This window comes from Triturus cristatus, chromosome 5_1, assembly GCF_964204655.1.
Source record: "Triturus cristatus chromosome 5_1, aTriCri1.1, whole genome shotgun sequence".
Taxonomy (NCBI): Eukaryota; Metazoa; Chordata; class Amphibia; order Caudata; family Salamandridae; genus Triturus; species Triturus cristatus.
The window spans coordinates 403830407-403847369 of record NC_140587.1 but is presented as its reverse complement, the minus strand read 5'-3'; the positions used below and the strand labels follow the sequence as shown (position 1 = coordinate 403847369).

At 50.4% G+C, this 16963-nt stretch overlaps 1 protein-coding gene across 15 annotated transcripts in view; it reads right to left on the bottom strand.

Moving 5' to 3' along the window:
• Positions 1-16963, bottom strand: part of UBR5 (ubiquitin protein ligase E3 component n-recognin 5) — a 2036132-nt gene that overhangs the window by 1895448 nt on the left and 123721 nt on the right. For all 15 annotated transcript variants that reach the window (XM_085605144.1, XM_085605147.1, XM_085605145.1 and 12 more), the window contains exon 3: positions 8003-8084. In XM_085605144.1, the coding sequence (XP_085461270.1) occupies positions 8003-8084 (82 nt within the window). The remainder of the gene's footprint in view (positions 1-8002; positions 8085-16963) is intronic.

Genomic DNA, 16963 nt, shown 5'->3' with positions numbered 1-16963 from the left:
AGGGGCCTGAAAAGGATAACCTTAACCCAAGATGTCAGTTCGCAGAAACGGGGAGGATGGGTGGGTCGGTGAGGAATCTAACTAACTAATGTTTCTTACAGATACATCGTTACCGAAGGTAAGTAACTTGTTCATCTGAAAGAAACACGTTAGTTAGATTCCTCACCTTAGAATAGATACCCAAGCAATACCATCCCCGGTGGTGGGTCTGCGAACCAAGATCACACCAGAAAGTCCTGGAGGACAGAACGGCCAAAGAAGCCATCCCTCCGGACTTGGCTGTCAAGGCAATAATGCCTGGCAAACGTGTGTAGCGAAGCCCACGTCGCCGCCTGACAGATGTCCTGCAAAGGGACACCCCGTCCCAAAGCAGTAGTAGCCGCTGTGGCCCGAGTGGAGTGGGCGCGCAGCCCAACAGGAGGGTCCTTTTTTGCCAAGGAGTAACAAATTTTGATGCACAAAACGACCCACCGAGAGATGGTCCGTTTGTGCACAGCTTTCCCCTTCTTAGCACCCACGTATCCAACGAAAAGTTGGTCGTCCACCCGGAACTGCTTTGTGCGGTCCAGATAAAAGGAGAGCGCACGTTTTGGGTCCAGACGGTGGAGCCTCTCTTCCTCTTTGGAAGGATGCGGAGGCGGAAAGAAGGTGGGCAAGGTGACAGACTGCCCAAGATGAAAAGGAGTCACCACTTTCGGAACAAAGGAGGGACGAGGCCGAAGGACAACCTTGTCCGGATGAACAGACAGAAAAGGAGGCTTTGAAGATAAAGCCTGGAGCTCACTCACCCGTCTAGCCGAGGTGATGGCTACCAGAAAAGCAGTCTTAAGCGTCAGCAGACGAAGAGGACAATTATGAAGAGGCTCAAAGGGAGCGCACATCAGGAATGTCAAGACAAGATTCAAGTCCCATTGAGGCATTACAAAAGGGACAGGAGGGAACGTGTGAGTAATGCCTTTTGGAAAGCATGTAACTACAGGGGACTTGAAAAGAGAAGGCTGATCAGGAAGCCGCAAGAAGGCAGAGATGGCAGCAAGATAACCTTTCAGAGTGCCCAGGGCAGAGCCCTGCCGGGCCAAAGAAAGAAGAAAGAGGAGAACCTCAGAAAGAGGGGCGGAAAGGGGATCCACAGCCTTTGCTGTGCACCATGCCACAAATTTGTTCCACCGGCAGGCGTATACCGTCTTTGTGGAGGGACGCCTGGCTGCCAGAATGATATCACAGACTTCAGGAGGCAAGTCAAATGGCATCAACTGCCGCCGCTCAATCTCCACGCATGGAGGTGGAGGCTGGACAGGTTCGGGTGGAGGACCGTCCCCTGCTGCTGCGACAGAAGATCCTCCCGAAGGGGCAGACGTATCGGAGGATCGGTCAGCATACTGAGTAGCTCGGGATACCAGTACCTTCGTGCCCAATCCGGAGCCACCAAGATGACTTGGGCCCGGTCGTGCCTGATCTTCTTCAGCACTCTGGGCAGAAGTGGTATAGGCGGAAAGGCGTACAACAGACCGCAACTCCACTCGTGACGAAAAGCGTCGCCGAGCGAGTGCCGCCTTGGAAATTCCAACGCGCAGAACTGCTGACATTGCGCGTTCTCTTCGGTGGCGAATAGATCTAACCAAGGCTCTCCCCACTGCTGAAAGAGACCTTGCGCCACTTCGGAGTTCAGACGCCATTCGTGATCCATCATGCACCGGCGGCTGAGTTCGTCTGCTCTGGCGTTCAGAGAGCCCGCCAGATGTTGAACCACTAGGGTGACGCCCTGGTGTTCCAGCCACGTCCAGAGGCGCAGAGCCTCCTGACAAAGGGTCCACGACCCCACCCCGCCCTGTTTGTTGCAATACCACATGGCGGTGGTGTTGTCCGTGAACACCTGCACGACACTGCCCCTGACAGAGGGAAGGAAGGCTTTCAGTGCAAGCCGGATCGCTCTCAACTCCAACAGGTTGATGTGGAGACGAGACTCCGCCGGAGACCAGAGGCCTCTGATCTCCGCCTCTCCCATTTGGCCACCCCATCCCAGGAGGGACGCATCCGTCACTACGACATGCTCCGGTTGGGGAAGGGAGAGGCTCTTGCCCTTGACCCAATCGCGGTCCGTGAGCCACCACTGCAACTGCTGTGCAGTGCCCTCCGAGATCAAGACATGGTCGGACAGGTTGCCGTGATGCTGGGCCCACTGAAACTTCAGGTCCCACTGCAGAGCCCGCATGCGCCGCCTGGCGTGATGCACTAGTAGGATGCAGGAGGCCATCAGCCCCAGAAGCCGCAACACTAGCCTGACCGAAACCCAGGATAGAGGCCGAAAGATGGGAATCAGGGCCTGTATATCCCGGACCCGCTGTTCCGGCGGATAGACCCGGAACTGCGCCGAATCGAGAACCGCTCCGATGAAGAGGAGCTTCTGAGAGGGACTCAAGTGTGACTTCGGCACGTTGATGGAAAATCCCAGCAAATGCAGGAGATCCGCCGTAGTCTGGAGGTGGGAGACGACTGTCTGGGGCAAGCCCGCCTTCAACAACCAGTCGTCGAGATAGGGGAAGACTGGAACCCCTGATCTGCGCAGATGAGCTGCGACCACCGCCATCACTTTCGTGAACACCAGAGGGGCACTGGTGAGGCCGAAGGAGAGCACAGTAAACTGAAAGTGCTCTTGGCCCACCGTGAACCGCAGGTAACGCCGGTGGGCCGGCAGGACGGGGATGTGGAAATATGCGTCCTGCAAGTCCAACGCTACCATCCAGTCTCCAGGGTCTAGGGCAGCTAGAACCTGAGCCAAGGTTAACATCTTGAACCTTTCCTTCCGGAGGAAGGCATTGACGTTCCGGAGGTCCAAGATAGGGCCCCTTTGCCCTTCTTGGGAACCAGAAAGTAGTGGGAATAACAACCACGACGTACTTCTGGGCTCGGAACGCGCTCGACGGCCCCCTTGGCCAAGAGGGCCGAAACTTCCTCGTTGAGAAGATTCAAATGATCCCCCGAGATACGGTGGTGCTGCGGTGGCATGGCTGGAGGGGTCGCCTCGAAGGGGAGGGAGTAGCCCCTTCGGACGATTTGCAGCACCCACCTGTCCGATGTGATGGACCGCCAGTGGAGCAGGTGATGGCGAACTCTGCCTCCCACTGGCGAGGAATGGGCCTGAAAGCTCGGACTAGGAAGGCTTTGAGGCGGATGCTGCCGGGGTGGATGTGGGCTGACCTAGTCGTCCTCCAGAACCGCCTCGGCGGAAACCACGTCCGCGACCACGCGCAGGTTGGTTCTGCGGCTGGTGGCTAGGCGCACGTGAGGAGGCACCCCTTCCTTGGACACGAAAGGGGCGAAAGGCGGAAGTTTGCGACCGCGGGGCCGAGAGGCCCAAGGACTTGGCCGTAGCCCGGGAGTCCTTAAAGCGATTTAGCGCACTGTCCGCTTTCTCGCCAAAAAGGAGAGTGCCATCAAAGGGCATGTCCATGAGAGTGCTCTGGACATCGCCCGAAAATGACGTGGACCGCAGCCAGGCGTGACGTCTAAGCGCCACTGTGGTAGGAATGGCACTACCCAGCGAGTCCGTGGTGTCAAGCCCACATCGGATAGCATGTCGCGCTGCATCCCTCCCATCGGCCAGAGCCTGGGTAAGTCGTGTCCGGACCTCCTCCGGACACAGGGGCAGCGCGTCCTCCACCGCATCCCACAGAGAGTGAGAATAACGGTCCAAGAGACAAGCGGTGTTCAAAGACCGCACGCCCAAACTAAGGGAGGAGAACAGCTTCTTGCCGAACTGTTCAAGTCTCTTGGAATCCCGGTCCGGCGGGGCGGTCGGGAAAGAGGATTGGGAGGTAGAGGCCTGGATAACCAGGCTCTCGGGGGTAGGGTGTTGGGACAGAAATCTGGGGTCGCCCGGGGCAGGGCGGTGGCGCCTGGCGACATTCCTGTCCACAGGAGGGACTGTGGAGGGCTTGGACCAGGTGCCCTGCAGAACGTCAATGAGGGCCTCAGTGAAATGCAGCAGAGGCTCAGTGGAGCTTGCTGCAGACTGAAGCAATTCAGTGAGGACGTTAGTCCTCACAGCCACGGCAGGCAGCTCGAGCCCAAGGGCTGCGGCCGCCTTGCGCAGCACCACAGAGAAAGCAGCGCCCTCCTCCGAAGCCACAGTCGGAGGAGAGTCGAATCCAGTGTCCGGAGAGGTATCCAGGCCACTGGCCTCCCCCAGTTCATCTGCCCAGTCCTGTGACATTTGAGCCTGAGCGGCCATAGGATCCTCGGATCCCTCCCAGTTGTCCCCATCATCCGATTCCTGGTATACAGGAATAAGGTACGGAGCCGGACGGTAGACATAATGTGTCTCCAGCGGCGCCGAACGCGGCGTCCATCGACGCCGTAGCGGCGCTGGGTCCGGAGTGGGACTGAACTGGGGCTCGACGTCGAGCGGAGTCGGCGTCGGGGGTGGTACCGGTGTCGACGCCGGCGGAGGAGGCGTGACGAGGTCGACCGGCGTCGGCAGGGACTCGGGAACGGGTCCCTCGGGCGCTTGCGGCGTCGAGGCCGGAGCCATCGACGGCGCCGGGGCCGGAGCCACCGGCAGGCAAGGCAGCCCTGTCGGGTCCGCGGGGCCCGAAGGCGCGCCAGCGGACGTCGACGGCGGGGCCAGGCTCCTCATGGCAGAGAGGAAGGCACTGACCTCCGCCGGCGTCGCGTCAGTCCCAGGGACCGGCGGGTATGGGGACTTGCGCGGCGCCTGCGGCTCCGCCGGAGCCGCGGGGGTGGAACCACCCTGACCCTGGGCCTGGGCCGAGTCGCGCGAGGGGAGTCCGAAGAGCGGTGTCGCCTCTTGGACATGCTTCGACTTACCCGAAGACTTGGATCCCGACGACCGATGGTGACGTCGGCTGTGGCTCCGCGACCGATCCTTGGACCTCCTCCTGGACCGGGATCGAGCGGCGCGCGGAGCCGAGTGGCGGATCTCGAGCAGCTTACGGGACCGCTCCCGTCTAGCCTTCGAGGTCAGGGCCTTGCAGTCGGAACACGACTCCGCGTCGTGGTCGAGGACCAAGCAGTAAAGGCACCGGCGGTGATGGTCCGTAACCGACATCAGGCGGCTACAGTCAGCACAGGCTTTAAAACCAGGCATCCTACCGGCACCGGAGTCGATTGACAAGATCAAAAAGGATCGAAAAAGTTAGTCAAAAAGTGACTAAAGGGGTAGCTCTCCCGGATCTGCGCTTACTGGCGCCGAAAAAAGAAGAACTGACTTCAGCGCGCGAGGACGGCGTCCAAGTACTCCGACGACGTCATTCCGGCGCACGACGCCGACGACGGACGCGGAGCCGCAGACGCCTAGCGACGCGCAAGGCGTATTGCTGACGAAAAATCTTCCGGATCCAGTCTGACGCCTGGGGATATTCTAAGGTGAGGAATCTAACTAACGTGTTTCTTTCAGATTTGGCTAACAAAATTAATGCAGATAATATCATTGTCAACCCTAATTTGGATTCAACAATTAACTTGTCAAATCAGTTCTTCAATCTCATTGGATGCTGTACCCATGCGTGATCATCGCATTTGCAGGACTCCCAGTAAATTTTATGATTATGTATTATATTGATTATGTAGTACATTAATTAATTTCATAATGTTCAATTGTTTGTTTTGTTTCATTGTATGGGGAGGGGGTATGTAGTATTATGCATTATATTTTGGCTGCACTACTGTTTCTTTAAATCATACTATTCTAGTTAGAACTATGTTAGGTCATAGATGTGGGTTCTACACTGGGGCAGTTACTGATGGTCTGAGATTGGTGTCAGTCGCTCTTGCCTCAACTTTAGCTACTATTCCATAACTTATTTAATTCTTGAACATTAAACCATCTTCAACCAAGTCTGCGCCTACTGGAATTCTTGTGACAATCCGCATTACTACAGTCCTGCGTGCCCCCCTTCCAGGTAGACATGGTGGGCATTCTGTACCCGTACTGACAGGGAGACCTGGTCTAACAGTACTGAGGCATCAGGCAGGATCTAACTACTACGGTACTGGAACGGGGGTGGTAGACAATCTGACATTACAGAGCAGGCTGAGTAGACAAGATCTGACAGTACTCAACAGGCAGGTACTGAACGGGTAGACATTATCTGATAGTATTGAGGAGGTGTGCACTAGGCTGGAGACTAGTGTAGCGCTGCGAGGACCAGGAGAGGAGCCCGCCCCTCTGCCTCAAAGGCAGGATCCTGCACTGTGAGGCACACAGGAGGTGGGCTTCACCCAAAGGTCCTTGCAGCTGGAGACTAGTACAGCGCTGCGAGGACCAGGAGAGAATCCCCTGGGACGGTGGCCCGTCTCTGTGCCTCGAAGGCAGAATCCAGCACTGAGGCACAGGAGGTGGGCTCCGCCCACAGGTTCTTTGCAGCTGGAGACTAGTGTAGCGTTGTGAGGACACACTGCGCCAGTCTGACCGGTCTGCTCCTTGCTCCGCCCACTCCATTTCCCGACGCGAGCGGTTCTTGTGCTCTGCTGCTGAACATGGGGAACAAAGAGATGCTGTGTTGCCTGGAAATTACAAGCTGCTGAGAAGCCGCAGGGCCAAGACTCCTCCTTTCAGCACAGCTGATGGAGTGACTGCTGGGAGGGGCCCCAGAGGAGCAGGGTGTGCTCAGCTCACCCTCAGAGAAGCCCTGGACTCTAGGGCACTGATGTGGGGGTCCATGCTGTGGGGCAGACCACAGGAAGGGGGGGTGTGGGGTCCACGCTGTGGGACAGAGTACGGGGCACTTGTGTGGGGTCCATGCTGCAGGGCAGAGCGCCGGACACTGGTGTGGGGGTCCATCCTGTGAGGGAAGAGCGCGGGGTGCTGTTGTGGGGGTCCATTCTGTGGAGCACAGTGCAGGAGCTGGTGTGAGTGTCCATGCTGTGGGGCAGAGCGCAGGGGAGCTGGTGTGAGTGTCCATGCTGTGGGGCAGAGCACAGGGGAGCTGGTGTGAGGGTCCATGCTGTGGGGCAGAGCACAGGGGAGCTGGTGTGAGGGTCCATGCTGTGGGGCAGAGCACAGGGGAGCTGGTGTGAGGGTCCAGGAAGTGGGGCAGAAAGCACAGGGGGGATGGTGTGGGTTCCATGTTGTAGGGCAGAGCCCGGGACACTGGTGTGGGGCCCATGCTGTGGGGCAGACCAAGGGTTACTGGTGTGGGGTCCATGTTGTGGGGTAGTGTGCTGGTGTGGGGGTCCATGGAGTGGGGCAGATGGCGGAGCACTGGTGTGGGGGTCTATAACATAGTAAAATATAGCCTAGCCTCCAGATTGAGTAAAGCGCTTGGCTGCCCACACAGGGCTTCCTGCATTAAAAATGCAATAGGTCTCGCCTTTCATTAAATTAAAGCCATTTGCTTTGCTATACGATACCATTAGCAAAGCAAATGGCTTTAACTTAATCAAAGGCGAGACATATTGCATTTTCAATGCTTGTTTATTTTCTAAGTAAGCGTGTATATCTCACTTTACTATTTATTTAGATAACGATACGTTATACTGTTACACAATAGCGCAAATACATAAAAAAGGGCATAACAAACCTTAAAATGCCATAAGCTGCAATAAATGCAGAAAAAAGAAATTATACAAATTCAACTATTTTCATATATAATGAGGCAAAGAATAAAAAGCTGATATCTCAAACTCACAAAATAATGCATATTAGCAACAGCACACAAATGAAATTGTAAACAAACACGGTAAATGTTAATTGTCAAATAGTCCTGTATATTTAACTGACATACTTTAACATTTCTATTGTGTTTCAAAGCAAATTCATACTTAGATGTTTAAAATACGGTTGCTGGCTCATGTAAATTCAGAAAATTAATAACCTAGTTGTGTCCCATTCCCAACCTTTTCTACACCTTCATGCTAATGTTTTACAGGTTCCACTATGGCATTCTACAGAGGCTTCTCACAGAGAGCACTCTGTTGCAGTCTTCAAAGTTTAAAATGCATCATACAAAAAGGTTACATACATGACCACAGTGTACATTACCTCGAGCAAAAATGCAGCATGGTTCGGACCAACAACACACTGTTTGATAGTAGCCTGTTCCAATACATTCAAAGGAGGATGGCTGCAAAACATAAAACAACATGAAGCAAGGCCTGAAAAGCAGGGCTATACCTACATGAACACTAGTAAGAAATACTGGTTCTGTACACTGAAATTAAGTAAATCAGTCTCGTCTAATTTTGACAGTGCAAAATGTGGTATTACAGTACATCATAGGGAAAGTCATAAACGCTTACATCACTTTATGAAAGATGTATTCATGCCACACATAAAATAGTAGCTAATTCTGTTGTAGTTCATAGAGATTTTGCTATGTAATAGCTACGTTTTTTTATTTTATTTAGGTCTGTGGTTAGATAAGGCATATATTTAGCTACACATACCCATAAACATACACACGTATATATATACACACACGTACATTTATACACACACATATATACACACACGTACATATATACACAGATGAATATACTTAAACTCACTTGGACTTTCAGCCAGCCCTCTTAATTCATTAGGATGTTGCTATGTCATTCACATTCCACCCAAGCAATGGGTCCCCCCACGTAAGCCACTCACTGCGAGTGATGACATTCTGAACTTTCACAAGGAGCACATAATGTAGTTGTATTTATGCTAGAGGCTACAAAGGCAGTGTGTGCTTTTTGTGACAAAAAGATATTTTGCTTTTGGGCAATTTTATTTTTACAAAATGGTGAGAGCCCTGAAGCTCTCCCAAAAGGAATATACTACTTACCAGTATGTATCTGTTCTCGGCATGTAGAGCTGCAGATCTACACACTTGTGCATGGATCGCCATCTGGTGTTGGGCCCGGATGTTTGCAGTTGTTTTTCCTCCTGGAAATTCTTTGGAAGTCACGAGGTCGGTGACTCCTCCTTCGGATCGTATTGCGCATGGGCTTCGGCTCCATCCTCAGATTGTTGTTCGCCAGCAGGGAAATGATGGAGCGTAGTAATAAAACGTGAAGATGCCCATGTGTGTTGTATCTAAATAAGATAGACTGGACCAGATAAAGGTAGCCGGGGAGGCGGGTGGACGTGTGTAGATCTGCAGCTCTACATGCCAAGAACAGATGCATACTGGTAAGTAGCATATTCCGTTCGAGGCATATGAGCTGCAGATTACACACTTGTGCATAGATTCTATAGCAGTACCCATCCTTAGTGGCGGCCACCCGTATATGTTGCAGTGGTTTGAAATAATGTTTTGAGTACAGCCTGGCCCACACTAGCCTGTTGCTTAGTTTGCACATCTACACAATAGTGTTTGGTGAAAGTGTGCGGTGTTGACCATGTAGCTGCTTTGCAGATATCATCTAATGGGATGTTTCCTAGAAAAGCGATTGAAGCCCCTATTGTAGTAAGGACTCCCTTAATACGTACATACGTTGTTAAGTTAGCATAACCACGTTAGATGTTAGGAAGCCATCTTGCTGCTTTTGCGCACGACACTGCGTTTACATGTTATTGCTTAAACAAACTGCTGACTCGAGCTTTGCCTCACACGAGAGCAATCTGTTACCATCCAGAGCTCTGCGCAGCGACCTTGGTCTGTACATGATGTGACAAACAGTCTGGGTTGTTAGACAATGCATGTTTTCCACTCTAGGTTGATCGACCCACTATTTAGCCATAACACACAGGCAGCTGCAAATACCTGAAAGTTGGTGCTTTTAATATTGCAGACATCATGTTTAATATTCAGACCGAAGACGAGCCTTCCTGCGAGAAGACTCCTGATGCTCCTGTGATGTGATTTCACTAAGCTGATCTTTGAGGTATGGGGTCCCCTATTCAAGCCTAAGAGACCTTCTATTAGCATAATAATAATATTAGCTTCTTAGTAAAGGGAAGGTGGTAGTATCCACTGTCATTATAACATGATCACCCCTTTTATATTCTATGGTATTGTAACGATGCTGATGGTTTTGATTCTAATCATCTTGTATTAGCCAAAGTACTGCATCTTAGGACACGTGGTCTATAAAAATAAACTCTTTATTTTCACCGTGTCTCTGTTGATTCTTGTTGTGGACTGAGGTGAGAATAATATACGAACAGGTATTTCCGATTCCCACCATTCCTGAGAGTACACTGAGTAGCTTGTTCTGGGTTGTCTTTTCATTGGGATCGCCGAGCCAAATCTCGGATAACGAATGGGACACTTATGCTAGCCGGATACTGGGTTCTGAGGTGAGTTTCTGGTACACCACAATTCACTGAGGTCCTGGGGTTCTACGCATAGTTCTGTGTATAAGCAGAATCCCTGCAACATGGCGCCCAACGTTTGGTCTATGAGTTGAAACGCCTTAGTAGTGCTTATATTAGTCCACAACACCCTCATTCTTGTTTCCGGATAACAAGTCTGACGGATTTAAACCTACCTATTTCTGTTGATATAGGTTTCTTCAAGCTTGATCATTAAAAAGGTTATTGAACCCTTGTGCTACTGATTACTTCAAGTGTAGCTAGTGCCTCATGGCGGTAGATATTGCGGCGCATAGCCGTGCAGCTCTGAAACGTCATTTGACGCAGTATGGGGTGCCGGACACTGGTATGAACGTCATCTTTGTGGTGGGAGCCGATGCGGCTCATCCTTATGAGTTATTCTACTCTTGGGTGACGATTCCGGCAGTGAGTGAGGACGATAATACCTTTCATACTTACATTGCCACTGCCGTGCCAGCGAACTATACACCTTATAGGACACAGGAAATACCAATATCTGCTTGGCAGCATCATATTTGGTTTAATGGCGCCCTTCCCCATGTGGTTATACCGCCGAGAATGGGCCCTTTATCAATTGCAGGGGCCACTTGGCCGGTACTAGCCGGATTTACGCCTCATCCCCGTTACCTCACGGTGACGATGGCTGAGTTGCGTGTACTACACACTGCCCTTATTACGGTATATAGGGCGTTAGTGCAGTACGTGTCGCGCAATATGCAGGCGGGGGCACCTGCTGTTGCGGGACAACCTACTGATCACCACGCGGTGGTCATTAGTCCTGTTATGGTTAATTGTGTTATGGGCAAGCGCCCCCAAACTAGGGATGATTTCCCCTTTTGGCTTGCTGAAAAATTTGACCAAATAGAAGCGGTATACCCGAATACATCTCCTGTGGAGAAACACAGGATCCTTACCACTTGTTTGCCTAAAGACTTAGTCCCCGACATTGATGATTGTGTAAACTGGGGCAAGGTCTTTGCAGCGACGTACTCGCAGTGCTTTGGCACTCAGTCTATGTCGGTACTACCCTCCGTTATTAAGCGTGTTCAAGATAACCACGGTGCGGAGTCTGCGGTAGAATTAGGAATGCGGCTCCTCGGACAGTTTGACCTGGTGGCTTCCATGATGATGTGTAACCTTAAGGGTGATGCTATGCAGTTCCAAGTTCGTAATGAACTGAAGAAAGTTGCTGATGAGGATAAGCCGCGGGAATTTGCGAAAATAATCTTGTCTGCGTACAGAGATTTGGGTCGTAGCTCTTTAGGAGTTAAACCTGTGGTCAAAACTCCCGAGATTAAGCAGCAGGGTAAGGCGGAAGCCTCTGGTAAGGATGACCGTCCAAACTTTCCGAAACAAAATTTGCGGTCAAAACAGGGAAAGCAGCAGCAGAAACAGGGCTCTCGGCCTGCCTCTCCCGTTCAGTCAGGTAGTGAACGCACTTATGATCTGCGAGATCGTGCTACTATTAAGTCTCCTGATAGGTTTCAGGTTTCTGAACAACGTTCTCCTCGTTCTTCACAGGAAACATCGGCTTCACAGTCCGGAGGCGGTGGCAAAGGTCGGGGTGCTCCACAACCACGTGACCAACCCCGACCGACTGAGGGTAAAGGCAAGCAGGACGAATTTGCACGACAAAGACCCCCGTTTCAGAAGAAGAAAGTGGCGGCTCTGACGGCAAGGTGTGCCTCAGATAGTGCGGACACAGCTTCGAAACCGGACATGGGCGCTGACGCTACTGGACAGCGCAGCGGAAATTACCATAGTCCGTCAAGCTCTGCGTCCATTTCTGGCGGTGACAGCAACTGATATATTGGTTACTGTTGAAACAGCTGACACCAGAGTGGCTCCCCCTGACAGACTTTATTAAATAGTCTTATTAATTGAGGGTGACATACAACGTACAATAAAGGGGATTTTTTGGGATAATCTGACTACCACCTATGATATCCTCCTAGCGGAGGCAGATTGGACCCCAGCTTTCATTTTAGAAGCTCCTAGAGGGGAGGAGGTAATCCTCCCGTCCTTTGCGCACACAGTGCCTAAGGACCAGGCTGAGGTGTACGCTGGGGAGTGGGCGCTGGCGCTTGCGCCGGCGGTGTATTGTACTCCGGTGGGATATGACCGGTTGTCCCCCTGCCATGAGATTCCATTGCGGTCTATGCCCCAGCCTCAACCCCAATATCCCATGCGTCGTGAAGCTAGGCCACACGTCGCGGCGATCCTTGAACAATTGGAATATCAGGGTGTTATTGAAACTTGTGTGTCCCCTATGAATAACCCTTTATTCACTGTAACGAAGCCTGACGGCTCGTACCGTTTAGTTTTGGATTACCGGCACCTAAATTCCCATTGCCGGACCTGCGCGGTACAAAATACACACAGCTCGGCTCTTGTCGACAGTCTCGTGCGTAAAAGATTTAAAACGACACTTGACATTTCCAATGGCTTTTTTAGCCACAACCTGTCCACACTGAGTAGCCAGTGGACGGCGTTTACTTTGGGCGGCAAACAGAAACAGTTTACGAGATTGGCCATGGGCTACAAAAATAGCCCTGGCGTCTTCTCCGCTCGCGTGGTTTCTCTCTTAGAAAGAATAGACCCCGATGCATACTCCTATGTTGACGATATCTACCTCACGGATGATGAGCTGATGCCGCATCTGTCTCGAGTCGACAATATTATAGTGAGTTTTGCTGACTATGGCTACAAATTTAATTTTGCGAAGTCTCACATCGCGGAATATACAGTGTTGTTTTTGGGCTACGAGCTCAACAATGAAGGTAAGGGACTGGCTCCCCACTTTCTGGAGAAGTGCGCATGCTTGCGTGCTCCTACAACGCTGAAAAAATTACAATCTCTGCTCGGCTTTCTGAATTTTGGACGTACGTACATTACTGATTATGCCCAGCGTATCAAGCCGCTTTACGCCTTGGTACAACCTTCATTTTCGAAGTCTAGCTGGCAGCTAGAACACTCTGCTATTTTACAGTCTTTACAGGCTGATCTTCTTGCTTCTCAGTACTTGCTGACGCGTGATAACCGCACTAACCTGGTAATAAGAATAGTACCAGGCGCTGTGGGTTTCACGTATGACGTTTAATGAGGGCGATACAGTCCCCATTGCGTATAAATCACACTTGTACACCTCTGCTGAATTACGTTTTTCCACGGTCGAGAAAGTTCTGACTGCTGTACAGATGGCGATCCTTAAGGAACGCGCACTGTCGCATGGGAAACAGATTCTGGTTGTAACACCGTATCCTGCCCTGGAGGCAGTGACTAAAGCAAGTGTACCCAATTCTAAAGCTTTGCATCCACGGTGGATACAATGGGCCACAACTCTGACGTCGCCAGATGTCACTTATATCTTTGACGCCTCATTACAGACTCAAGAGCACTTGCAGTATGAATTCGTTCATCCGGCTCCTCTGTCTTTGCGCCCGCTCGAAGAATACCATTGTGTCATATACACTGACGGCTCGGCGCAGCCCGCGATTGGATCAAAGGACGCTTATTCTGCGGCTTGCGCAATTGTCGTAGGTACATTCGTAAACTGTGAATTCCAATCTGATGCAGTGCATACGCAGTCATTGGGTGATTGTACTGCGCAATTGGCGGAGCTTCGGGCTCTGGTGCTTGCACTGGAGTTTGCTGATCCCCGAGTCACGACTCTTATAGTAAGTGACTCTTTTTATTGTGTCCAGTCCTACAATGACAACTTACACTTCTGGTCTCAGAATGATTATCGAGATACCAAAGGTAGCACAATTAAGCATATACTGCTTTGGGTTCGAGTGGCAGACTTTAAAGACCGTCTCCCTCTTGTGAATGTTATTCACACTCTTGGTCACCAACGACTTGGTGTCCATGCTGTCGGTAACAGCTTGGCTGACGAGGCAGCAAAAACCGCAGTGGCTACATACTTAGTGGCAGCAGTTACAAGATCCAAAAGTAAGATTGATGATGACATCTTGGCAGCTATTGCTGCTACAGAGAAGGGAAGTGATTACCCGAAGGGTTTTCCTTCTCGTTATTTTTATCATTTAAGTCCTGATAACGTCCCGTTAGTAAGGATTAACGACGTTGGTGACAGAATTATTCCCAACGCGGACTGCAGACCAGCTCTGATATTAGCAGCGCACGAGGGGTTGGCGTCAGCCCACGCCGGCGTGTCCGCTACTATATCTCTGTTACAACAACGTTACTGGTGGTTTGGTTTATATAAACAAGCGCGCGCTTATGTTCTTGATTGTGACATTTGCCAACAGATTAAACCTTCTACTGTTGCGCGCCCACCACAAACACAGTTGTACATATTAAATAAGCCATTTGGTTGTGTTTATTTAGATCACTGCGGTCCTTTTTCTTCTGATACTGCGTACAAGTATATCTTGGTTGCAGTGGATTCGTGCACACGTTTTCTTTGGGTATGGCCACAAAGGAGTGCTGATTCGCGGACTGTCATCAGGGATTTGCGTGTCTTTGTGGGAACTTTTGCGTGTGGGACCTTCCATTCTGATCAGGGCCCTGCGTTCGCCTCTAAGGCTTACAAGGAGGCTATGAGAAATTTGGGGGTCCTAGTCAAATTTTCGTCCCCCTACCGACCTGAGGGTAATAGTGTGGTGGAGCGAATGAACCGTGACTTAAAGCAATCATTGACAGCACGTGTTTTAGGCACAGGCCGGAACTGGCTAGCCCATTTGTATAATGTCCAACGTGCACTTAATAATCTCCCTAGAAGGTCTCTGGGTGGGCGGACCCCATACAAGATGCTCTTCGGAATCAGAATGTTTGTTCCAGACCTTGATGGTCTAGACATGGCGGCGTCGACCGCACCCTTTGACGTAGATGATCACTGTGCTGTTTTGCAGACTCTACAAGAAGCCAGAGACACTCTTTCGAAGGAACACTTGCCCTCCACGTCTGAAGCTGAGGTTCGGATTCCGGTAGTCGGCTGGCTACCCCGAGTTGTAGACCTGGTCCGTGAGAAGGTGGAGAACAAGAAGGAGTTCGGCCCCTCTTACCGTGCACCGGTTCCAGTGCTTGGAGTGCAGGGTACAAGAACAGTCATTTTACCTCCACTTCCTGGTCGAAAGGACAACAGGTACATCTCTATTGACAATGTCAAACTTCAGCGAGTGGCCGATACTTCTTAGCCTGACTCCAGCAATTTCATGCCAGACGATGCAAAGAAATTCAATGTTGGTTCCTGCTTCTACCACCTTGTCTGATGTTGCCATCGAGAGGCAGTCAGTTACTGATCCCCTGTTAATACCACCGGCTGGTGGTCTGCCCGACGAGACCGAGTATGCTTATCCTACAAATGGTCACTCGCCTGTTTTACAATCTACGGCGCTTGACCAGTCCCGTTTCTCCTTTGACACTCACTCATTGCCCTCCACTCCCCCTTCGAACATTGCTGTTTTTGCTAGTTGGGTTAAAAGACATTTTTTGGTTACCCCTTGGACATACATCTGGCTGTTGCTTTTCAGTATTTTTTTGTTTGTTTATGTCCATTGGATTCGTAATAGTGTTTTTCCGTCTGGTGGATGGCCACTATCTCAAAGAGACATCAACAATTAGATTTATAAATGGAACTTTGGCCCCCCACTCCTCGTCCCATATCATGAAAAGGGACCAGACTTTTGTGAATATTACTGCCTGGCCCGTATTGGATGGAATCGCGTGGATGCTGTTAAATTTCAAATTCATGGGCCTACAGAGGTCATTAATGTACCTAATGTATTTCGTGTTTCTATGGGTGATGTGGTTAAGCAGAACATACGTTCTGATTGGGATGTTCACGCCATTGAAGCACTGTTTTCAGATTTGAAATATTATGCCGCTTTTGATGCTGAAGATTTGTATGAGAATGCGGCTAATTATGCGGAACAGTATTGTTTTCAGCATTATGGCAATCACTTTCTGCATAAAGCAAACACTTTTCGTAATTTTGTAAACTTTACCCAATGGGAACACTGTCCCACCCCCTCTTTCGGCAGTTCACCTACATTAGTTGATAAGTATACTTATTTTACTGATTTCAGTGTTTCCGACCCGGCATCCTTTTATTTTAAGGTTATGCCTGAGTCTGCCTCGAAGGTTAGACTGACACACACCAAATTACTTTATTCTAAATCCTTTATGGATGAGTTGTCACAGGTTATGATCTATGGAAGGCTACTATTGATCTTAAGTCGGTTTGGGGTTCCAAACCGTGGCAGGTTCAGGGAACTGAAGCTTTACACCGTGCCTGTCTCGTACCAAATCATATGTTGTTTTTAAATTCAACCATCTTCCAAACCACCTGTTTCGGATTGGCCACTTCTAAAAAACTAAATTCGCCTTCTGTGCCGGATCTGGGCGCTTACCCCAATTGGGATAACCACACAGATCTGTCCCTTCCTGCTTTGCAGTCATTGGTTTCTAATACATCTTTCAATATTTCGAAATTTAGTAGTGAGGGATGGTTAATTTGCAAAGCAGTTCTGATACCTGTCAACGTCGTTTTCTAGGGCTGAAACCAGGGTATACTCAGGTACGCGTAGACCCTCGGTTTGAGTCGTCACATACAGTAACTACATATTCTGTAGGGAAATTATGTCAGTCCTGGCTGCGACATTCCACCTTGGCATCTGTCAAAGTTCATTTATCAAAATTACATGACAAAATAGATTTGAATGATTTTGT